Source organism: Geotrypetes seraphini, chromosome 2, assembly GCF_902459505.1.
Source record: "Geotrypetes seraphini chromosome 2, aGeoSer1.1, whole genome shotgun sequence".
In the NCBI taxonomy this organism is placed as follows: Eukaryota; Metazoa; Chordata; class Amphibia; order Gymnophiona; family Dermophiidae; genus Geotrypetes; species Geotrypetes seraphini.
This window is the reverse complement of record NC_047085.1, coordinates 522,451,132-522,476,456: the sequence shown is the minus strand read 5'-3', so window position 1 is coordinate 522,476,456 and position 25,325 is coordinate 522,451,132. Positions and strand designations below refer to the sequence as shown.

At 46.8% G+C, this 25,325-nt stretch overlaps 3 protein-coding genes across 5 annotated transcripts in view; 2 read left to right on the top strand and 1 right to left on the bottom strand.

Moving 5' to 3' along the window:
• LOC117354717 (zinc finger protein 850-like) overlaps positions 1-25,325 on the bottom strand; it is a 948,741-nt gene that overhangs the window by 560,577 nt on the left and 362,839 nt on the right. The window lies entirely within an intron of this gene.
• LOC117354718 (zinc finger protein 585A-like) overlaps positions 1-25,325 on the top strand; it is a 314,357-nt gene that overhangs the window by 87,329 nt on the left and 201,703 nt on the right. The gene's annotated exons all lie outside the window — the stretch shown is intronic.
• LOC117354732 (oocyte zinc finger protein XlCOF6-like) overlaps positions 1-25,325 on the top strand; it is a 31,855-nt gene that overhangs the window by 849 nt on the left and 5,681 nt on the right. The window contains exon 2 of the mRNA XM_033932672.1: positions 2,251-2,377. Coding sequence (XP_033788563.1) covers positions 2,251-2,377 — 127 coding nt within the window. The remainder of the gene's footprint in view (positions 1-2,250; positions 2,378-25,325) is intronic.

Sequence of the window (25,325 nt, the reverse complement as noted above, 5' to 3'; positions counted from 1 at the left end):
ACTTTCTGCTTCCTGGCACTGCTCCCTCCACTCCCCAGGCTCTTCTTCCTCATTCTCCTCCTGCTTTAGGACAATCTCACTTTCTGCTTCCTGGCACTGCTCCCTCCACTCCCCAGGCTCTTCTTCCTCATTCACCTCCTGCTTTAGCACAATCTCACTTTCTGCTTCCTGGCACTGCTCCCTCCACTCCCCAGGCACTTCTTCCTCATTCTCCTCCTCCTTTAGCACAATCTCACTTTCTGCTTCCTGGCACTGCTCCCTCCACTCCCCAGGCTCTTCTTCCTCATTCTCCTCCTCCTTTAGGACAATCTCACTTTCTGCTTCCTGGCACTGCTCCCTCCACTCCCCAGGCTCTTCTTCCTCATTCTCCTCCTCCTTTAGCACAATCTCACTTTCTGCTTCCTGGCACTGCTCCATCCACTCCCCAGGCTCTTCTTCCTCATTCTCCTCCTCCTTTAGCACAATCTCACTTTCTGCTTCCTGGCAATCCTCCCTCCATTCCCCAGGCTCTTCTTCCTCATTCTCCTCCTGCTTTAGGACAATCTCACTTTCTGCTTCCTGGCACTGCTCCCTCCACTCCCCAGGCTCTTCTTCCTCATTCTCCTTCTGCTTTAGGACAATCTCACTCTCTGCTTCCTGGAACTGCTCCCTCCACTCCCCAGGCTCTTCTTCCTCATTCTCCCCCTGCTTTAGGACAATTTTACTTTCTCCTTCCTGGCACTGCTCCCTCCACTCCCCAGACTCTTTTTCCTCATTCTCCTTCCCTCACACAGCAGCTGCTCATTCTGCTTTAAGACACTCTTATTGTCTGTTTCTTGTCACAAGTGAGTGTGAGGTGTATAATTTTTCTCCTGGGGGAATTCTGCACACACTGAGTTCAATTCCCAGTGCATCTCCTCCTCACTCTGGGCAAGTCACTTAACCCTCTATTGTCCCAGGTTCAAAAACGTAGATTGGGAGCCCCCTAGGGACAGAGAATGTAGTTGCTCTAGAAATAAGTAGTATTTGTAGCAATGTCAGCACAATAGAGGAGCAGGATCTGGCATACAGCAGCTCTCCTCTTGCTCCTCCACTTGTGTAGAGCATCAGAAAAGAGCTTTGTCTATGGGTTTTTTTAGTGGAGGTAAGTCAGGGTCCACTAGAACAGGAGGGCATCTGTCTTAGGATCAGAGGGTTCTCCAGACCAGTGTTTCTCAACGTGTTCCTGGAATACCCCCTTGCCAGTCAGGTTTTCAGGATATCCGCAATGAATATGCATGAAAGAAATGGAGGCCGTGTATGCAAATTTCTTTCATGCATATTCATTGTGGTTATCCTGAAAACCTGACTGGAAGGGGGACTCCAGAATCGAGTTGAGAAACACTGCTCCAGACCACCAGGGATTTTCTGAGAGGGCCAGGAAGGGTCTCTTAGACCACCAAGAACATTTTTTTAAATGGGTGGGGGCAGCACAGGAAGCCTGATTGGGGCAGGGGGGGTCAGAAGGGGTGTCATTAGATATCCCTTCTCTCAACCAAGCCTTCTAACGCTGCCCCAGGACCTGGTGTTATTTGTTCTGTTTGATAAATGTGTCTGACACCTGTTTTTTTACTTTTGCTGGGGAATTCTAAATGACCAAATTTAAATACAGTCTGCTTAATGGTTTCAGCGCATTAGAGCATTGGATGCTGAAGAAGGCCTGGTTTGGCACAAACTACGTAGAAGCAGTAGCAGGACCTTTCTATTTCTGGTCAGGAGGGTCTTATATACATGCAAACACTTTAAAAACTTGGAAAAAGTTAGGATGATAAACAAAAGACCAGGAAAAAGGGGAATTCACTGTTTGTGGTGAGGAGTTAGGTGGGGCAGGACCATGTGGAAATCAGGTGTAGATATACATAATATATACATAGAGGTATTAATGACGCCATCTTGTTTTCTGTCTCTCTCTGTCCTCTCTGCATCTTTGTGCAGTTTCCCACCTTGATTTTCATGGCTCTAAATAATAGCAGACCTCTCAGTCTGGCTTGTGGAAGATATAGGGTTTCACATTTTTGAATAGAGATAGTTATATGTATCTTATGAATGCAATAAACCGTGTTGTGTGTGAAGGGATCCCTATGAATGATGTGTGAGAGAATGATTTGTATTTAATTTCAAATGTTTTACATATATAAGATTTAAGAAACTTTAAGGGAGCCTAAGAGACAACATCTGGAAATGGTTAAGTTAAGTCAGAGACACTGAGTGTGTTTCTGGTTTGTGTTTCAGGTGATGGTGACATTTGAGGACATCACCGTCTCCTTCTCTCAGGAGGAGTGGGAGTATTTAGATGAAGGGCAGAAGGAGCTTCACCGGGAGGTAATGAAGGAGAATTATGAGATCCTGAGGTCTCTAGGTAAGGATTGCATTATCTGCATTTTCTTCAGACACAGGGCTGAGTTACTGATTTTCTGTTCCAGTGCAATAGGTGACAGTAGGGTTATTTCCCTTTAGCCGCATGGTTGCAGAAGGAATCCACTCCCGATTTTTCACTCTGCCGATGGTCTATTTACTGTTCAGTTTTAGCGCCCTCTACAGTTTTTTCCTTCTGCACGCATGGATACAGTTGTGTCTGTTCTGCTTTCCCCATTTTCAATGTAATTTTGTCCCTTTTTCTGACGTCGGAGTGGAAGTTCCAGGCCAGCCAATCGCTGCCTGGCTGTCCAAAACTTCCTCTCTGACGTCAGAATTGACGTTGTGTGAAGACTTCTAGGCCGGTCATTGTGCAGTCGCTGTACTCGCCTCGACTGGTCCTGTTGCTTGCGGTGGCGGGGAAGCAGGGAGAGAGGCCAGGTTCTGCAATCGCCTGCCCCGTTGTCCCCACGCACAGCTTCGGGACGCTCTCTGAAAACAGGACATTTTGGCATTCTGAAAACTGTTCATGGGGACATACGGGACAGGTGAGCTAAAAAAACGGGATGGTCCCGTTCAAAATGGGACGTATGGTCACATTAGTAATATCTCATCACAACCAGCAGGTGAAGACTGAGACCAAAACTTTGGTCTAGTAAATAATACACTTCCCCCTCCCCCTTTCGCGGTTTCGCCAATCGCGATTTCACTATTCGCGAATTTTGGGGGAAGAGGAAAAAAAGAAAAAACAACCAATGTTTAGCCTTCCCCCCGGCATCCCGGGCTCACCTGGTGGTCTAGCAGGCTTTCAGGGCAGGAGTGATCTTCCTACGCTCCTGCCCTGTGCAGATCGCCGATAGGAAATGGCTGTGGGGAGTTCCCGTTGTAGTCTCGGGAGTCCTCAATGAAGTTACAGGGAAATAGTTTTAAAACCAATAGGAGGAAATATTTTTTCACTCCGAGAATAGTTAAGATCTGGAACACGTTGCCAGAAGTTGTGGTAAAAGCAGATAGCATAGCTAGCTTTAAGAAAGATTTGGACAAATTCCTGGAGGAAAAGTCCATAGTCTGTTATTAAAAGACATGGGGAAGCCTCTGCTTGCCCTAGCTCGGTAGCATGGAATGTAGCTACTCTTTGGTTTTGGCCAGGCACTAATGACCTGGATTGGCCATCTGTGAGAACGGGCCTACTGGGCTTGATGGACCATTGGTCTGACCCAGTAAGGCTATTCTTACATTCTTATGTAACATGAGAGTGTATGATCATTCAGCAGCAGGAAAGGCTGGATCTGGTTAGCAATGGTGCCTTAACAGCTAACCAAGGTCTATTCTCTTTTTGTATTCCTCCCTCCCAGGGCTGGCTCAAGGGACTTTGGCATCTTAGACAACTTTTGCAATTGGCACCTTCCTCCCAGTAACTCCCCCTCTATCTTGAGTCTCCCTCCCCCCAATGCTGGTGAATAAGGATACTAAAATCCTGAAACCTAATCTGACATCTCTTTCTCTCTCCCTCTCCCTGTTCGCAAAGGGGAAGGAAAAGATGGTGGACACTGGATTGGGATTTTGGTGCCCTTTATTGCCAGCACCTTGGGCCTGTGCCTCACCTGGTCCATAGACTGAGCTGGCCCTGCCCCTCTCCAACTGATAAAGACAAGCATTGTAATGACAGTTCTGGAGACACCCCGGTCAGCCAGGTTTTCTGGATACCCCAATGAATATGTAAGAGGTAGATTTGCATACAATGAAGGCACTGCATGCAGATCTATCTCATGCATATTCACGGCGGATATCCTGCAAATCTGACTGGCTAGGTGTGCCCTGAGGACTTGGTTGAGAACCCCTGCTCTTGAATCAGGTAAGGTGTGCACCCTATGTCTGACCAGTAGATGTCGCTGCTGAGTGCTGCCTTCATTGCTTCCCTGTCTGCCAGCAACTTGGAAAAATAGTTGAGCCGACCCTTGGGAATTAAGATCAGCTGCTCCACATGACAACAGGCTACTTTTTCCGGATCCATCCCTCATTACGTCTTTCTTATTGTAGGATCCCCCTGAGGAAGGCGTGTACGCCGAAACACGGACGGTGTTTGGGTCCTGTTCTCTAATATTATGTTAAACCAGAATCAATTTCTGGGCTTTCCTCTTTCTTAGCTAACCTTTTAATCCCCTATTTCCCAGGTCGATCACATCGTGCCAGCAGTCCGCTCACGTGGCAGCCCTCTGGTCAAAGACCAGCTGCTTAACTGAGACTAGCCCTACCTGCGTACGTTCCGGATCAGCAGGAACTTGTCTAACTTTTTGTCTTGAATCCCTGGAGGGTGTTTTCCCCCTACGACAGACTGAGGAAGAGCGTTCCAGATTTCTACCACTCTCTGAGTGAAGAAGAACTTCCTTACGTTCGTACGGAATCTATCCCCTTTCAACTTTAGAGAGTGCCCTCTCGTTCTCCCTACCTCAGAGAGGGTGAACAACCTGTCTTTATCTTGAATGTTTCGATCATGTCCCCTCTCAGTCTCCTCTTTTCAAGGGAGAAGAGGCCCAGTTTCTCCAATCTCTCACTGTACGTCAATCTCCTCCAGCCCCTTAACCATTTTAGTCGCTCTTCTCTGGACCCTTTCAAGTAGTACCGTGTCCTTCTTCATGTACGGCGAGCAGTCTAATAAAAGATCATCCTATTTCCATTTTCTATTTATAAATGTCATTTTCTTTTTTTTTTTTTTAATATATAAACTTTATTTAGCCATTCGAAACATTACAATTATCAGATTCAGAAACAGTAAGGGCTGTTTTTACTAAGGTGCGCTAGCGTTTTTAGCGCAAGCGGGAAATTACAGCGCACTACGCTTCCAGAACTAACGCCAGCTAAATGCTGGCATTAAGGTCTAGCTCGTGGGGGCCAATTAGCGCGTTAAAGCCCTAAAAGGAGCCCTAAGAGATGAGTACAATGGGGGGTTTCAGGCTTCCTTATTAGTTGAACATTGTGAAGGTCTTGGTTTCATAATTGTGAAAAACCTGAATCCTAGAAAACACAGATATTTCTTTTCTTTTTCATTTTTAATCAAACAACCCAGGCCTGTGAGGCTAATGACCAAAGATGGAGGGCCATCAAAGCAACGCAAAGCTGTTGACATTTTGGATTTTTCGATTCCAAAAGAAGAAAAATGGGCCTAGAGGCTTTTTATTCCATGCCTGTCGAAGAAGGCTTGTCCTATGGAGAAATGCAACTTAATTTTTCCACAAATTAGGAGGAAATTGTCCTGATCAGACAAGTCTCAACCATGAGAATAGCTGGCTGGTGTTCAGAACAGGGCCTAATTTAGAGGAAAAGAGATCAGAACTATTACGGCAAAAGGAAAAAGCATCAAGGATTTTTTACCTAACTTTTGGTTCGATTTTTGGCATGGCTCGTTATGGGTTCCTTTTAACCGATGTATTGATTTTAAAAATTTCTATACCGCCTAAGATCTAAACATACAGAATCAGTACAATATTATCTACTCACTCCTCCAAAGTTGTCTAACTTACTAAAAATAGCGCAGGGCTAATAAGATGATCAAAATCTGAAACATCGCTACCTTCGTAAAAGGCTTCTTTAAAGACATCTTGTCTTTACGTAGCCTCAGATGTCCTGGTAAAGCATTCCATTTCAGAGGAGCCGCCACAGAAATGGCTGTTGCTTGCATCTTCTTGATAGCCTCATGGCTGATTCCGATCTTAACGTTCTAGAGGGTATGTAATGTTTTCAATACCTGCTTTAAATATCACTGCAGAGGAAAACCAGCAAAGGATTGCTACGGCAGGAAGAACTGCCGTATGATGACTCCTCTACCGCCTGGAGAAAGACCTCAGAGGATGGTGAATAGAGAATGACATGGGGACAACTTCGTCCGCAACTCCCTGTCCCATTCCTGTAAGCTCTGCCTGAACCGCACAAGCCTCGAACATTTGTGATTTTAAAGAGTTTGAGGCTTGTGCAGATGAGGACGGAGCTTAGGCATTGGTGGAATGAGGCATTATGACATCACAATCTCAGCTCTAGAATGTTGCTACTTAGGATTTTGAAAGTGTTAGAGGCTTGTGCAGTATGAGGACGGAGCTTAGGCATTGGTGGAATGAGGCATTATGACATCACAATCTCAGCTCTAGAACGTTAATACTTAGGATTATAAAGCGTTTTGAGGCTTGTGCAGATGAGGACGGAGCTTAGGCATTGGTGGAATGAGGCATTATGACATCACAATCTCAGCTCTAGAATGTTGCTACTTAGGATTTGAAAGCGTTTGTGAGGCTTGTGCAGATGAGGACAGAGCTTAGGCATTGGTGGAATGAGGCATTATGACATCACAATCTCAGCTCTAGAACGTTAATACTTAGGATTTGAAAGTGTTTGAGGCTTGTGCAGATGAGGACGGAGCTTAGGCATTGGTGGAATGAGGCATTATGACATCACAATCTGAGCTCTAGAACGTTAATACTTAGGATTTATAAAGCGTTTTGAGGCTTGTGCGGATGAGGACGGAGCTTAGGCATTGGTGGAATGAGGCATTATGACATCACAATCTGAGCTCTAGAATGTTGCTACTTAGGATTTGAAAGTGTTTGAGGCTTGTGCAGATGAGGACGGAGCCTTAGGCATTGGTGGAATGAGGCATTATGACATCACAATCTGAGCTCTAGAACGTTAATACTTAGGATTATAAAGCGTTTGAGGCTTGTGCGGATGAGGACGGAGCTTAGGCATTGGTGGAATGAGGCATTATGACATCACAATCTGAGCTCTAGAACGTTAATACTTAGGATTATAAAGCGTTTGAGGCTTTGTGCGGATGAGGACGGAGCTTAGGCATTGGTGGAATGAGGCATTATGACATCACAATCTCAGCTCTAGAACGGTGCTACTTAGGATTTGAAAGTGTTTGAGGCTTGTGCAGATGAGGACGGAGCTTAGGCATTGGTGGAATGAGGCATTATGACATCACAATCTGACGCTCTAGAACGTTAATACTTAGGATTATAAAGCGTTTGAGGCTTGTGCGGATGAGGTACGGAGCTTAGGCATTGGTGGAATGAGGCATTATGACATCACAATCTGAGCTCTAGAACGTTAATACTTAGGATTATAAGCGTTTGAGGCTTGTGCGGATGAGGACGGAGCTTAGGCATTGGTGGAATGAGGCATTATGACATCACAATCTCAGCTCTAGAACGGTGCTACTTAGGATTTTAAAGTGTTTGTGGCTTGTGCAGGTGATCACTTAGATTTGTGTCCACTTTTAAAGTGTTCCAACTCACCAAGCAGGCCCATACCTCTCTCTTGTCTTCCAGTCCCTTGGTGAGATCACTTTTTGGTATCAATAACTTATTCAGCCTCTCTTTCTAACATGGCCACTACAAACCAACTTAGTAAGTATAGAGATTTCAATAACTTATGGTCAGATTCAATGTAGCAAATTTCAATTTAAACCTTTTTTAATTCAAAGACTCATCCTTCCACTAACCATCTATTGGACCCATTGGTTCCGATCCAAACAAAATTCATTTCGGCAAGAAAGAGGTCTAATCCCTGCTTCACAGCAGAACTAAGTCTAATCAAAAAGCAACTTAGATCACTTGAACGAAGTTGGAGAAAAGATAGAGCCAATCAAATTTTGATAAATTTCAAGATCATTCTAAGATGTACAAAAGAAAAATAAACCAAGCAAAAATGAAATTACTATTCTAATTCAATTCTTAAAGCTAAAAATGTTTCTACACTTTATGCCATTCTACAAGCGGTTACTCCTCCTACGCAAGTTGAAATAATTCCTCCCTTCATTCTTAAGAGATAGTTTGCAATTTTTTGGTCCTTTAATACTTACCTTGATTAAAGAAAGTCTGGAGCAAAGCATTCATGCCTTTAGCATGGAAAAAAGCAATTATCCGTCCTATTGTGAAAGATCCAAAAATTAGCTTCAAAGAAAAAATCAAATTATTAGGCCCATTGCAAATATTCCCTACTTAGCAAAGTTAACAGAAAAGATTGTATTTAACCAAATTTCAGAATATGTAGAAGAAACAAACATCCAAACCAAACGGGTTTTAGACAATATCACTCCACGGAACATTCTCTAATAGAAACATATAGAAACATATAGAAGATGACGGCAGAAAAGGGCTACAGCCCATCAAGTCTGCCCACTCTGCTTACCCACCCCCTGTCTATGCCCTAATGACCCCAATTTCCTTATCTTGACCCTCGTAGGGATCCCACATGGGTATCCCATTTATTCTTAAAGTCTGGCACGCTGTCTGCCTCCATCACCTGCACTGGAAGCTTGTTCCAATGATCAACCACTCTCTCTGTGAAGAAATACTTTCTGGTGTCGCCATGAAATTTTCCGCCCCCTGAGTTTGAGCGGGTGCCCTCTTGTGGCCGAGGGTCCCTTGAGAAGGAAAATATCATCTTCCACTTCGACACGACCCATGAGGTACTTAATGTTTCGATCATGTCTCCCCTCTCCCTACGTTCCTCGAGAGTGTAGAGCTGCAATTTGTTCAGTCTCTCTTCGTACGAGAGACCCTTGAGCCCCGAGATCATCCTGGTGGCCGTCCGCCTACTCTTGAACCGATTCAATTCTACGCACTATCTTTACATGACAACTTCCATACTCTATCATAGACCATCATAGGTCTGTTCTTCTGATTTCAATCGCCCTTTCATCAGCTTTTGACACTATCGACCACATTCTTTTATTAGATAGACTTCAATCTATCGGTATTTCAGATCAGGTTTTGCTTTGGGTTAAATCCTATTTTGATGATCGCTCTTCCACTGTCTTCTTTAATAATGCTGCTTCTGAAAGTTTTTCAGCACCTTATGGAATTCCGCAGGGATCGATTCTCTCTCCTCTTCTATTTACTATTTTTCCTTGCACCCCTCATGACCCTGTGTCAATCTATTGGTTTTTCCGTATTTGCTTATGCAGAGGACATTCAGCTCTTACATGCCTTGAAATTAGCAGCTAATAAATGGAAAACTCAAACAGATTCATCAATGGCTCGATTCAAATAGATTGGCACCTTAATATTAATAAATCAAATGTCATGTTTTTTTCCTTGGAAAGACAGTCGTACACTCTCCTCTCCATTGCTTTTGAAGTTGATTCTCGGGATTTTCTTTCATGATAATTAAGCTACCACGAAGACTCCGCCAAATTCGTTCAGTGTCTCAATTTTTATGCCCCAAATCTCTAAATATACTGGTTCACTCTTTGGTCATTTCTAAAATGCCCTGTTTTAAAGAACTAGCTCGAAAAGAAATTAGACGCTTACAAATTTATTGAGAATGCTTCAATCAGGACTTATTGAGAAAGCTAAAAATTTGATCACGTGATCCCCCCTACTTGAGAAGGCACATTGGCTTCCAGTTGCTCATCGCATAATGTCCTGCTTGACATTTAAACCCCCTAGCGTTCATTTATAAAGTTTTAATTCCATATACTTCAGCTAGAGTACTAAGGTCAATTGACCAACATTTATATGGTCGTCCCTTCTTTAAAAGTTATTAATACATGGCGTCAATCTTTCTTCTCAGTTACGGCCTCCTCAAGCTTGGAATGCCCTTCCAATTTATTTAAGAGAAGAAGGGTTTTGGTAAAATTTAAGAGCAAACTTAAGGGTTTTATTTTAAAGATGAATTCAAGGATTAAATGAATTGCCTATGCCTTTTAATTCATCCATAATATTTTAATGACTTGTCTCTTCCCTTTCCCAATGTGTTTTTTACCTTAATTGTCTCTTTTATAACTAAATTGTATTTCTTCTCTAACTCTCCTTATGTTTGACCTTGTATGTATTTATTGGAATTTTAATTATCTTTAGTAGTATGAGTTTTTGTTAGTTATGTTTGTTTCCCTCAACTCTGTAACTTTTAATTGTACATCTGCTTAGAATTTTGAATAGGCGATAAATCAAATTTTATAATAAACTTGGAACTTGGAATGGGACAGGGACAAGGACAGCGACAAAACTTTCAAAGATTGGACGGGGAAAATGAGTTCCTGCGGGGACAGAGAAAAATTTGTCCCCCGTGTCATTTCTCTACTTGGGAGAGGCAGTATAGAAAATTGAATATCTAAATAGTATTGAAGATGTTTCAGCCTCTGATAACCAGAGCTGGTATTGTGACATCAATAATGCTTCATTCCACCAATAAGAGCCAATCCTCATCAGTGATGTCACAATGGCTTGATTGTCCTGGATTTGGCTCAGTTTTGCTACATTTTGATTTCTAGAGTGGTGCAGTTTAAAGTTTTTGAGGGCAAAGCTTGCAAGAATGGGGCAGGGACAGGAAAAAACTTGCGGGGACGGGGAAGGGAAAGGAGTTCCTGCAGGGATGGGGAAAATTTTGTCCCCATGTCATTCTCTAGTGTGCAGCACTAAAGTCCTACCCAGAGACAGGAAAAGTGTAGTTACTTACCTGTAACGTAGGTTCTCCGTGGACAGCAGGTTAGTCAGCCACATATGGGGTGTTGTCCCAACAGCTCCCAATTTGCGGATAAGCTCTCCAATAGCTCAGACAGATTTTTTTTTTTTTCTCTGAGCACGTGCAGTGCCCGGGCCCCACTGGGCATGCCCGAGCCCTACCATTTTCCCCCTGCTTCCCCCTAATCCCCAGGATGTTCCTAGCTGTGGCCGGGTCGGCCGTATGGGGAGGCGGGTGGGTTGTGTGGCTGACTTTCCTGCTGTCCACGGAGAACCTACGTTACAGGTAAGTAACTACCTTTCTCCTAGGACAAGCAGGATGAATCAGCCACATATGGGTGACCTCCCTAGCCGAGGGATGTACCGACTGGACCTGCGCCTTAACGCTTTGTGCATCCCTCACCTGGCTGTGGAGGCCGAGCCGGGGCAGGGTAATCAGGCGAAGCAGGTGAAGTTGTGGAAACAAGGTTTTAGATAATAGTGCTGTGTTAACTGAGCAATAATACTCACAGAACAGTGAACTGGTCAATGACAATCAATGAACAGTGAGAAACCAACTGGTCAACAGTGACAATTCGTACTTGCATATGAGAATTCATACTTGCCTATTCCACATTCAGTCTAGACAGGAGTGCTGGAAGACCTACTTAACTCACAGAACAGCGAACTGGTCAATGACAATCAATGAACAGTGAGAAACCAATTGGTCAACAGTGACAATTCGTACTTGCATGTGAGAATTCATACTTGCCTATTCCACATTCAGTCTAGACAGGAGTGCTGGAAGACCTACTTAACTCACAGAACAGCGAAACTGGTCAATGACAATCAATGAACAGTGAGAAACCAACTGGTCAATTCGTACTTGCATGTGAGAATTCATACTTGCCTATTCCACATTTAGTCTAGACTAGGAGTGCTGGAAGTACCTACTTAACTCACAGAACAGTCAATGACAATCAATGAACAGTGAGAGAAACCAACTGGTCAACAGTGACAATTCGTACTTGCATGTGAGAATTCATACTTGCCTATTCCACATTCAGTCTAGACAGGAGTGCTGGAAGACCTACTTAACTCACAGAACAATGAAACTGGTCAATGATAATCAATGAACAGTGAGAAACCAACTGGTCAACAGTGACAATTCGTACTTGCATGTGAGAATTCATACTTGCCTATTCCACATTCAGTCTAGACAGGAGTGCTGGAAGACCTACTTAATCAATATCTATAACACCCTACTTGATCAGTGTTTGTCAAGGCTGTGCTAGTGGTTGCTGTCCCTCCCGGGAGGGAAGAGCCACTTCCAAGACCTGCTCGGCCGAATGCATTTGGAGCGTGGAATGCTATGTCGAGGCAGTAGTGCTTGGTGAAGGTGTGCATGGAGGACCAAGTGGTTGCATCGCAGATGTCCCCTATTGGTGGTGATGGTGCATATGAGCTGTTGTGGTGGCTATGGCTTTGCGCCGGTGGGCGTGGGCTCCCACCTGCAGTTGACACTGCGCTCTTCTATAGGTGAAGGGGATGCACTTGGATATCCAGCGCGAAAGCCTGCGTTTGGTGGCCGGCAAGTCCTGGTCCTGTTTTGGTTGTAGAAGACGAACAATTGAGGCTTTTCTAGTCTGTTGCATAGTCAGGGCCCGCACATAGTCCAGGAGGTGTTGCTGAGGTGGCTGTGTGCCTCCCTGTGGGGGGATGTAGAGTGCCGGGAGGCACGCTGAAGCCACCTTCGGCAAGAATCGGGGGTGGGTTCTGTGTATCACCCTGTTTCATAGAGGAGTGTGTCGGGGGGTGATGGACCAGGACCTGGATATCGCCGATACATCTGGCCGACGCGATGGAGGTCAGGGTTTTCCCGGCCAGGAATACGGGATCTGCCTCCCCCAAAGGTTTGAAGGGGTCGAGGTGAGCTGATGCGGCACCAAGTTGAGGTCCCATCCGGGCCGTGGTGGTCTGACCGGTGGGTGCGGATTGGACAGTCCCTTCGTGAAATTTTGTGATTACTGGATGCCTCGACACTGGTTTGTTGTCTAGGCCAGTGTGGTATGCCGTGATTGCACTTAGGTGGACCTTGATGGAAGTGGGTTTTAGGTCCCTCTGAGATAAGCTCAGTATGTACTGCAGGATTGTCCGGTATGGGGCAGTTGTAGGGGTCTCGCTGCGTGTCTGTGCACCGGTAGTGGAACCTTCTCCATTTCAATTCCCATAGCGTTTTCTGGTTGAAGGTCTTCTGGCTGCAATAAGTGTGTGCTCCACGTCTTGTGGTAGGTTCATCCTCTCATCATCCATGCGGTCTAGGGCTAAGGAACGCAGGTCGTGGTGGAGGGTAAGGTTCCCGCATTGTGTTTGTGAGAAACTGCACTGATCGGGAGGGGGGAGAAGTGGGTGAACCACTATCCCTTGCCGGAACGGGAACCATGGTTCCAGGGGCCCAAACAGGGCAAATCATGATCACCGTTTGCTCTGTCCTGAAGGATCTTCTGCAGGACTTAGGGTTTGGCAGGTAGGCGTATAAGAGTCCGTGGTTCCAACTCACAGACAGACCGTCGGGGCTGAGACGGGCGATGGGTTGATCTCTTTGCGCAGAAGGTCGAGTATTTTGAGTTCAGTTCGGTTGCAAACAGGTCGATACTCGGTGTGCCCCAGGTGCTGAAGATCTTCTTCGTAGGCCCTGGGTTAAGACACCACTCATCGGGATCCAGCTGGTGGCTGAGGCTTTCTGCCAGGTCATTCTGCTTCCCCGGGAGGTAAGTTGCCTGGATGGGGCATTGATGGAGTTGGTGAACTCCCACATGCGGCAAGCTTCCTTGCATAGCGAGGCTGACCCTGTCCCTCCCTGCTTGTTGATATAGTTCTTGGCCACCTGGTTTTCTGTTTGGATGAGGACCTGCCCTGCCTGTCTCCCATTTTTTTGAGGTTTCGAGAGCATTCCCTATGGCCCTGAGCTCCAGTAGGTAGATATGGAGTGAGGACGCCTGGGCCGACCATATGTCCCCTGTGCGAAGATGGAGAAAGGTGTGTCCCCCCCTCCATGTTTGGAGGCATCCATGGTGGCCACCAGCTGGTAAGGTGGTGGTCTAGTTTCCCTTTCGCTAAGTTATCTCGGGCCGTTCACCAGTGAAGCGTCTTGTGTATGGGCTGGCAATGGGTATCTGGATGGTCAGAGGTTGGGTATACTGGTCCCAGTGACGTCTAAGGTGCCCTTTCAGGGATCTCAGGTGTAGTCTGGTGTGCTGGACAACAAAGACCGCAGCCGAGACACAGGAGGGAGCGTGCTGACAATGAGCTGCTGGCAGGGATGCACTGGGCCAGGGATGTCATTGGCGTTGATCTGGTAGTCCCGTAGGACGGCCTTGGTCTATGTGGTGTCGATGACCGCCCAGATGAACGATATCCCCTGGGGGGTATCAGGTGGGATTTCATGTAGTTGATGAGGATCCCCAGTTCTTGGAGGGGGTTATGGTGGTTGTCGGGGCTGCTAGTTGTCGAGATAAGATAGGACGCACACCCCTTGAAGGCGAGGATGTGCCACTGCCACGCACTTTGTGAACACTCTTGGAGCCGTTGAGAGTCCAAGGGGTAGGACCTTGTACTGGAAACATCTGCCTTGGCTTTAGAAGCGACGAAGCCTCCTGTGGGCTGGGTGCATGGGCACGTGAGTGTATGCATCATGTAAGTCCAGGGATACTAGCCAATACTCGGGCTGTAAGAGGGCCAAGGCTGTACCCAGAGAGTGCATCTGGACCTTGTGTATGCACCTGTTGAGCTTGCAGAGATCCAGGATCGAGCGTCCTTGTCCATGGTGACGCAGGGTTCCTGGAGTAGAAACCCCTTGGTGATCTCTTCTGTTCGGCACCGCCTCTATTGATTCTGCTGAAGCAGGTCCTCTCCTTGCTGCGGGAAAATTGGGTCATCAGATGGAGGGTGCCCCGCCCACTCTGGGAGGGGGGGGGGCGGGAGTGGAGATGAATTCGGAATCCCTGCTTGATGATGCTGAGGGCCCACTGGTCGATGGTGATCCTGGGCCAAGCCTTCGCAGACAATCTGATCCTGCTGGGCGGAGGGTGGTCAAGGTTCTGTTTTTGTTTTGGGGAGAGGGCTGCCCTTGGATGCCCCTGCCCCTCGGGCGGTGCTTGTTTGCGTAGCAGTTATGTTACTGTTGCGAGCGCTGGGGCACAGACTGCTGCCAGTGTGGACTGTCTCGGTGGTGAGCTGGAGACCCTGTTTTATTTTATTTATTTATTTTCTCTCACTGGCCTCCTGGATAAAGCCGCATCTGGAACTGGAGCGCAGCAATTTGTACGCTCAGCATTGCGCCCTCAAAGGTCTTTTTTCCCTGTGGCATCCCGGGTTTTTCAGGTCCTTCCCTGACGGGGCGTTGGAGGGGGGGGGGTCGTGCTGCCCTGTTTCTCTTAAAGCGCCAAGGCTACCGCAATGTCCATGTATGGCTTCTGCGGCTTGTCGAATCCCCGGGCTGGAAAGATCTGGTACTTCAGTCCCAGTCTCCTTCATGTTGGTTGCCCTGAGGAGGGAGTCAGCCAAATCTCGTTTCTGCAGTCCAGGAGGTTCTTGACTGAAATCGCCACTGCCTGCTGAAGTACTGGTAGTTCAGGCCTTGTAGTACTCTGTCTTGGGTACTTGTGGTCCACCCACATGGATCTTAAGAAAGGCTGTGAGTTTCTGGGGGGACTTGGGGGGTGAGTCCTCGTTGAAGGGTTTTCTTTTTTTTTTTTTATAATTAATTATTTATTTATTTATTTATTTTTGTGGGTGGTGACTCAGGGCGTGGCTGGAGGCTGGTGTGTTGCTTCTTCCTCCGTTTCTTGGGCTGAGAGAGGAGTGGGTAAGCAGCAGGATTAACTGTTGCTGCTGGTCCCACCCCTGGTGGTTCGCAGGTTCATGTGCTGTTCCACTTGACTGGTTGGGTGGCTCCAGGTACCCCCACCGGCATTCTCTGTCCTTCTTGAGAGGGGGGAGAGCCTGCAGAGAGGGGGCTGGATGCACCCCTTCATCTGTGCCAGTGCTCCTGGCTGGCGTTTCCCACTGTGTCTGGAGGCAGAGAAAGAGGAGTGATGATGCCTCCTGTGTGGGCTTCTCCTGCTGTACTGCCTATTGTATATTAAACCATACAGCGCTGCATATGCCTTTCAGTGCTATAGAAATCATAAATAGTAGCAGAGTCCCTCATGCTAGCTGGAAAAGCACTGTCTGCCTAGGTATCTGAAGTTTCAAACAGCTCTTTAGGCTGAGGAGTTTCAAACCCCCACCTTTGGGGAGGCGTGGTCTGACATGCCGCATTACTGATGACATCAGCACCATGCTTTGTGAAGAGTTCCCCGGGACTGCCCCCTGTTGCCGGGTAGGAATGAAAAACCTGTGTTGCAATTGGTTGCCAGCAGTTTCCATCATGGCTGGTTGCTGAGACGCTGCCCAGCTAAATGTGAAAAGGTAATGTGATAGGCAGACTCCTCGTTCCCAATATGAGGGGGGGAGGGGGGGAGAGGTCTGAAGCATGGGAGTTTCTTTCTCCTTAAATTCAGATTGGGAGGAGGGTGGGGCAGAGCCATCGGGGTTGCAAAAGATTATCAGAGGTTTTCCCAAAAACAAGCAGATAAGACTTACCTTTGGGGCTGGAGGGGGAACCCCGATCGGCTCCCCTGCAGAGGCTGGCTGTGCGCGGCAGCATGCAGTCTGGAGGGCAAAAACCCCGATCTGCTGCTTGCAGAGGCTGGCTATACGCGGCAACATGCAAAGACTCAGGGGGGAGATCTCTCAGTCTGGAGGGCGAAAACCCCGATCTGCTGCCTGCAGAGGCTGGCTTTACGCGGCAGCATGCAGTAACTCCTGGAGAGATCTGTCGGTCTGGTGAGACTCCTATCGGCTGCCCTGCAGAGGCTGGCTGTACGCGGCAACATGCAGGGACTCCTGGAGAGATTTCTCTGCCGGGCCGAGTGCAGGCGGGGGGATTAGCTGAGCCAGGGCATCATGGAGGCTCCTTGCCGCTGTAGCTTGTGGATCCCCCGCTGCTGCATTCCGATGAGGATGGCTGCTGGAGGAAGATTCTCGGGCCTCACTTCTCTTCATGAAGTCTCTCAGTGCCCTCTTCCTTAACTTGCGTGCACGTGGTGACATGTGCGCACAATGCAAGCAACACGGAAACCTCAAGCGCCGGATCCAATCAGTGGGCGCACAATTCATGAGGATCCAGTGTGTTCATCTTCCTCCTGCATCCCAGTTGTTTCTTTAGATCAGTGTTTTTCAACCTTTTTTGGGCAAAGGCACACTTGTTTCATGAAAAAAATCACGAGGCACACCACCATTAGAAAATGTTAAAAAATTTAACTCTGTGCCTATATTGACTATATATAAAGTAATTCTCTTGAATAGGAATCAAATAAACACAAAGAAAGTATTTTATAATGCTGCCACCGCCAACAACACCATTGGCGGCGGTGGCACTCAAGTGGCTAAAGAGCCGCAGTTTGCCGGCCTAGGGACAACACTGGAGGGTGGCCAGCTGTGCACCCCCTTGGGACGTAAACCCGGGGTGGGGCAGACCGCCCCCCCCACCCTGGTATGCCACTATCTGTACCTCACTCCCTCCCTATGACCAAAAATTCTCCTTTCTTCTATTCCCCGTGTACACAACCATCTCTTTCCCTCCCTTCCTCTCTCCAAAGTCCATGCCTTCTGTGTCCAAACACTCATTCCCTCCCCCACCTCAGCATCTCTTTCCCTCCCTTCCTCTCTCCCAAGTCCATTTCTTCTGTGTCCAAAAACGCATTCCCTCCCCCACCTCAGCATCTCTTTCCCTCCCTTCCTCTCTCCCAAGTCCATTTCTTCTGTGTCCAAAAACGCATTCCCTCCCCCACCTCAGCATCTCTTTCCCTCCCTTCCTCTCTCCCTCCCTTCCTCTCTCCCAAGTCCATTTCTTCTGTGTCCAAAAACGCATTCCCTCCCCCACCTCAGCATCTCTTTCCCTCCCTTCCTCTCTCCCAAGTCCATACCTTCTGTGTCCAAAAACCCATTCCCTCCCCCACCTCAGCATCTCTTTCCCTCCCTTCCTCTCTCCCAAGTTCATGCCTTGTGTCCAAAACGCACTCCCTCCCCCCTTTTGTGTTCCGTGTTTGCCTACCAGCCCATCTTTGCAACTTTCTCAGCAAAACGAAGCTCAAGCCGCGAGGCTTGTCTTCTGCTTCCTGTCTGCCCTGCCGCACACAAATAGCCGAACGGAAGTATTCTCCGACGTCAGCGCTGACGTCGGAGGGCAGGCTTTGCTTAAGCCCTCCCTCCGACGTCAGCGCTGACATCGGGGAACGCTTGCGATCGGCTATATGTTAGCTGCAGGGCAGGCAGGAACAGAAGACGAGCCTCGCGGCTCGAGATGTATTGAACTCCGCGGGTCCCCCGTCCAGCTCTCTCCTGTCCACGTGGGGCGGACCGCCCCTCTCCCTAGACTGGTGGTACTGCCCTGATGGCGGCCCTGACCGTACGGCACACCAGGCAACATCTCGCGGCACACTAAAACACTGCTTTAGATGATTCAGGCATCTTCAAGTTGATGAGTAGAAAAGTTGTAATGGAGAGCTGTAGAAAATCCGACCGATGGGAACGGGCGGAAACTAAAGACTGGGGATTAGGGGGAAGCAGGGGGAAATGGGTGGGGCTCGGGCATGCCCAGTGGTGCCTGGGCACTGCACGTGCTCAAAGAAAAAAAAAAAAAAAATCTCTCAGCTATTGGAGAGCTTATCCGCAAATTGGGAGCTGTTGGGACAACACCCATATGTGGCTGACTCATCCTGCTTGTCCTAGGAGAATGGAAAAGTACTGAGTGGAGGAAGACAGGGCAGATGAATTGCCATTCCTTTTAATTACAGTAAAGTATGCGAGCCTTCTAACAATGACATCTGGCTTTTGTATAATGCATTGTTTCTTTATTTTGTGCCTGGGAGAAATTGCTTATTTGCACCAGTTTTGCTGCTATTTTCTGTGCCTTGCTAATTTGCACAGTTCAAGTTACTGTTAGGTAGTTGTCGGTTTACATATATGCAAATTTGCACAGTTTTTTTGATAAAAAGAATATAAAGTAAAAAATAATTAAAAAATTATCTAATAAAAACTACAAAAATACAGGAAAGTCACTTTAAATTATAAAGAGTAGTGAAGTGATATATTTAAATTTATGACGAATTAAGTCACACATTCATCATGAAGGTTTTTTAGATCGATGAAAGACAACCACGCCACAATTCCATATGTGGGCTATAACACTATAATCCGCAGGAGTGGCAACTCTGAGATCTTTTTCCTTCATGTTGATTTAAGTATGCAGGTCATTTATTTTGATGACTTTTTGCCTTTTTGATTAACCTCTTTTGTGGATCTATTTGTTTTTGGTTAATCTTCTTCTCTATTTCTCATTTGATTGAGCCTATAGTAACCCCTAGCGAAACTTCTGAGGAACCCTGAAAGTCAATAACTTTATTCAAATTACAACATTTGTCAATACCTAAAGCATTCACTTTATTGGATTCAAGGGATGATAATCGGTGTACCTCAGAGGAACCAAAGGAGGATTTGTGGAAAGCTTATTAAGATCAGTTGTTAAACACTCCTCAGATTTCTCAGTCAAAGTTGGAAAGAAGTTGGAGACTTGGTAGATAAAAGATTAATGTTGGTTGAAACACAGACATCGACCTCTGCGGTTAAGGATGTCTGTGTAATTCATTCAAAACTGGAAATTATGGAGAATTTGTCACGCTCAAGAAATCTCCGATTTGTTAATTTTCCCATGACGCACTCGATATCTCCAGAGATTTTATTACAAAAATATTTGAAAGAGATATTAGGTTTAACAAATTCAGAAACTTTTCTATACAAAATTGTTATAATATACCACAGAAAAAAAAAGTAAAATCAGATCAGGGAAACTTTTAGTTTCTGCTGAGTTCGATTTAACTCACTTCCTGGAAGATTCCCAAGATGTCATTAAAACTAGGGCTACTCTTTTGATGAATTAGATAAAAATTTACTCCTGAAATTATATTTCAAAATCAAAACAACAAAATTCTGTGGTGATACTCTATTGATATTCCCAGATGTGGCTAGAGCTACCCAAATGCGAAGGAAGGAATTTCTTCCATTAAAACTTAGGGTTTTAGCTCAGGCCACTAGTTTTTTTTCTAAAATTTCCTTGTAAGTGTATAATCAAAATACAAGAGAAGGAATTTACTTTTTGGGACCCCCAAACAGCTCAGCAATTGTTAAGTTTTTGTGAACAAGAGAAAGATAAAGGGGTCCTTTTATCAAGCCGCACTAGTGGGGTTAGCGTGTCGGACATTTCATCATGCGCTAACCCCCATTGCGTCTTAAATCCCTACCAAAGCTTGATAAAAGGACCCCAAAGTAAACTAGTTATTCACTGATCTTTAAAAGGAATCCGAGAATAAGAAGCGAAAAACTAGAATGATATAACTTGGGGGAAGATTTCTGTTTTCTTAAGTTGGATTTTTATTTATAACTAGTCTTTAAGCCCGTTACAAGGAAGCAGCCGCGTAGCAGGAGAGGGCAGAGGAAGCAGACTTGGACCAGGAAGAGGAGAGGTAGCCGGGAGAGAAAGAGGGCAGCGGTGAGGAACGGGCAGCGGCGAGAGTTAGCTCCGCCCACCCGCGTCACCAGCCGCGTCAGCGCCCGGACTCCCCCTTAAGAGAAGGGGGGCCAACGGCCCGCAGCGAAGGCGAGTGGCAAAGGCGCTCGCCTTAGCGAGAGCGCCTTTGCGAAGGGCCTTGAGAAGGGTCAAGCAAAGACAGCCAAGGACTCCAGAGCACCAGGTAAGGAAGAAGTGAACACGCATGTAAGGAGAGCGCACACATAAGAAGGAAACACACAAGACACACACAAGCAGGAAAGGATAAAGAAGCAGCAGGCTCCGGGGACAAGAAAGAGGCCCAAGGGAGGATAAAAGACCCACCAAGACAAAAAGCGACAGAAGAAGTAGACAGGAAAGAGCCAAGCACAGGAGAGAGCACAGCGCCCGCCCACATAAAGACATAAGACAAGGGAGAGAGCATCTAGTGGACTGCGAAAAAGAGAAATGGAAGCAGCAAGAACCCGGAGGAGCTTCCCAGTGTACTGCACGGAGTGTCATATGTGTGACTACCTTCCTTCGGGAAGGCAGGCATACATATGCAGTCGGTGTCAAGAACCGGAAAGCCTGAAGAAGGAAGTTGGTCGACTGCAGTGCAAGGTTCAAGAGCTGGAGGGGCTCCACATCTCGGAAGCACCTTTCAAGACAACTGAAGACCCCGCAAGAGAAAGCCACATCGAGGAGCAAGTAAGGGAGCTCGAAATATTCATCGAGGAGGCCTACAGGATCATCAGCAGCGCTGGAGCGAGGAAGCTCGTCTTCAAGAAATGGAGGACAGGGGCCAACAGATGGAAGACAGGAACCAACAGACGCCGAGGATGAAGGACCACATGAAAGATTCGAGCAAGCAGAGAGGGCGAAGACTGGCGGGTGCCCCGGAAGAGAAGTACTGAATCACACCGAGGATACAGACTTGAGACCAGTGAGGAAGCTGAACAAGGAGAAATCTGCAGTCGTCGTGGGAGACTCAATCCTGAGAGAAGTGGACAGTCACTTAGCAGGAGGGAGAGAAGATCGGCTAGTGACCTGTCTCCCAGGAGCAAGAACCAAGGACATCACCGACAGAATTGAGAGGATCCTGGATGGTGCAGAAACAGAAGAGACGGCAGTGATAATCCACGTGGGAACAAATGATGTCAACAGGAGAAATTACAGCAGGACTACGCTAACGGAACAGTTCAAGATCCTAGGAAAGAAACTGAAGCTGAGGACACAGAAGGTAGCATTCTCAGAGATTCTGCCAGTACCGAGGGCAGACGTGAAGAGGCAGACCGAGCTACAAGCAATAAACACGTGGTTGAGGAGATGGTGTGAAGAAGAAGGATTCCTTTTTGTGAGGAACTGGACAACTTTTTGGGGGAAGAACAAGCTCTTCAAGAGGGACGGACTACACCTGAGTAAGGCAGGAACGAGGCTGCTAGCAAACAACGTCAAGAGAGGAATCGAGCTAGCTTTAAACTGAGAAGAAGGGGAAAGCCGATAGTCGACCTGATGTCGACGGTTCGGACAAGAGTATCCAAAGAAGATACTGAGTGGGAAAAATGCTGGGAACAAGCAAGAGACGAACAACAGAAACTGTTGACCAACAAGAAGGGTAAACAGATAAAATTAGAGGAACAGGAGAGATTGGGAAATCAGGTCGCAGACGAAAAAGATGCACCAAAAAAAGAGGAAGAAAGGAACAGAAATCAGGGACTGGCAGCCCAGATAGGGGATTGCAAGAGGAGCAAAACACATGTAAAACCAGCTGAGAAAAGAAAAGACCAGGACTTAAATTGCTTGTACGCAAATGCAAGGAGCCTAAAGTCCAAAATGGGAGAATTAGAAGTCATAGCCAAAAAAGAAGACCTAGACATCATTGGAATCACGGAAACATGGTGGAACGAGGATAACCAATGGGACGTAGTACTGCCAGGGTACAAACTCTATAGAAGAGACAGGACCCACAAGAAGGGTGGAGGAATAGCACTATACATAAAAGACACCATTCCCTCGTCCAGAGTGGATATAGAACCAAAGGCGGAAGGATTGGAGTCATTACAAGTTAAATTACCGGGAAAAAATGGCCTTGACATAAGATTGGGTCTATTCTATCGTCCACCTGGACAAACGGAAGCAAACGACAAAGATCTGGCAGCAGAATTGAGGCGGGAAGGCAACAACAGGAACGTGACAGTAATGGGAGATTTTTAACTACCCCGGGATAAACTGGAGTATTGGAAACTCCAACTGTGCAAGGGAAACAGAATTCTTAGAGGCTGTGAGGGACTGCTTTATGGATCAGCTTGTCAAGGAACCAACAAGAGGGAATGCCACTCTTGACCTAATCTTCAACGGAATAGGGGGACCTGCAAAAGAAGTGGAAGTAGTAGGACCACTAGGAAACAGCGATCACAACATGATTCAGTACAAATTATGAGTAGGTACAGCAAAAGGGAAGAGAACCACAGTGACAATGTTCAACTTCAAGAAAGGGAACTATGATGCTACGAGAGCAATGGTAAGGAAAAAACTCAGAAATAGTTCAAGGAAAAGAGAAACTGTAGAGCAAGCCTGGTCTCTATTCAAGGGCACAGTGCAAGAAGCACAACATATGTACATCCCCAGATTTAGAAAAGGGTGCAAAAAAACCGAACAAAAGACCCCGCATGGATAAACAATGAGGTGAAGAAAGCGATAGGAGACAAGAAAATTTCATTCCGGAAATGGAAAAAGGACCAAACTGGGGAAAACTGGAAGGAACACAGAAAACGCCAAAGAGAATGTCATCAAGTGGTTAGGAGAGCGAATACGAAGAGAGGCTGGCCAGGGAGGCAAAAAACTTCAAATCGTTCTTCAGATATGTTAAGGGGAAGCAACCGGCGAGGGAGGAAGTAGGACCGTTGGATGATGGAGACAAAAAGGGAGTGATAAAGGAGCAAAAAGAGGTAGCCGACAGGTTAAACAAATTCTTCTCGTCAGTCTTCACAAGTGAGGACACATCCAGTGTACCAGAATCCGACGTGATCTTCCATGGTGATCAAGAAGAAAAACTGTCAACAATAGAGGTGAGCCATGAGGATGTCCTCCAACAGATAGATAGATTGAAAAGCGACAAATCACCAGGCCCGGACGGAATCCACCCTAGCGTACTAAAAGAACTAAGAAATGAGATAGCGAGTTTGCAACCTATCCTTGAAAACTGGAGAGATCCCGGAGGACTGGAAGATAGCAAATGTTACACCTATCTTTAAAAAGGGGTCAAGAGGAGACCCAGGAAACTATAGGCCGGTAAGTTTGACATCGGTTCCGGTCAAGATGGTAGAAGCACTGATAAAGGACAGCATCTGTGAGCACATCGAAAAAAAATGGGCTGATGAAAGCGAGCCAACATGGCTTCTGCAAGGGAGGATCATGCCAAACAAACTTACTGCACTTCTTTGAGGGGGTAAACAGCCAGTTGGACAAAGGGGAACCTGTAGACATCATTTACCTTGACTTCCAAAAGGCCTTTGACAAGGTACCCCATGAGCGGCTACTTAGGAAGCTGTGGAACCACGGGGTGGAAGGGGACGTGCACAGATGGGTCAAACACTGGTTGGCAGGCAGAAGGCAGAGGGTTGGAGTGAAGGATCACTACTCAGGCTGGAGGAGGGTCATGAGCGGCATTCCACAGGGGTCGGTACTCGGACCGCTGCTGTTCAATGTATTTATTAATGACCTGGAAACGGGAACGAAGTGTGAAGTTATAAAATTTGCGGATGACACTAAACTCTGTAGAAGGGTTAGAACTACGGAAGAGTGTGAAGACCTACAAAGGGACCTAAACAAACTGGAGGAGTGGGCAAATAAATGGCAGATGAACTTCAATGTAGGGAAATGCAAGGTCATGCATATAGGGAGAAAGAACCCGATGTTCAGCTACCAAATGGGGGGATTAGTATTAGAGGGAAGTAACCTTGAAAGAGATTTGGGTGTACTGGTGGACACAACAATGAAGTCAACAGCACAATGTGCAGCAGCCATGAAGAAGGCAAACAGAATGTTGGGTATTATTAAGAAGGGTATTACGACCAGAATGAGAGAAGTCATCCTGCCGTTGTATCGGGCAATGGTGCGCCCGCACCTGGAGTACTGTGTTCAGTATTGGTCACCGTACCTTAAGAAGGATATGGCAATACTTGAGAGGGTCCAGAGGAGAGCGACACGAATGATTAAGGGCATGGAAAACCTTTCATACACTGAAAGATTGGAGAAGCTGGAGCTCTTCTCCCTGGAGAAGCGGAGACTCAGAGGGGACATGATAGAGACCTACAAGATCATGAAGGGCATAGAGAGGGACAGATTCTTCAAACTTTCAAAACATAAAAGAACAAGAGGGCATTCGGAAAAATTGGAAGGGGACAGATTCAAAACAAATGCTAAGAAGTTTTTCTTTACCCAACGTGTGGTGGACACCTGGAATGCACTTCCAGAGGACGTAATAGGACAGAGTACGGTACTGGGGTTTAAGAAAGGATTGGACAATTTCCTGCTGAAGAAAGGGATAGAGGGGTATAGATAGGGAGCTACTGCGCAGGTCCTGGACCTGTTGGGCCGCCGCGTGTGCGGACTGCTGAGCATGATGGACCTCGGGTCTGACCCAGTGGAGGCATTGCTTTATGTTCTTATGTACATTAACGGGTGCTAGAAAGCAGCCCCCTTTCCCTCTCCCCCTCCAGTTCCTCCCTAACTGTCTCTCCGTGGCCCCCCTTCTGTCTTCCCCCCATAAGCAAAACCCCTCCCAGGACATCCCTCCCCCCGAAGCAGCCCCCTTTCCCTCTACCCCTACAATTCCTCCCTGACAGTGTTTCCATGGCCCCCCC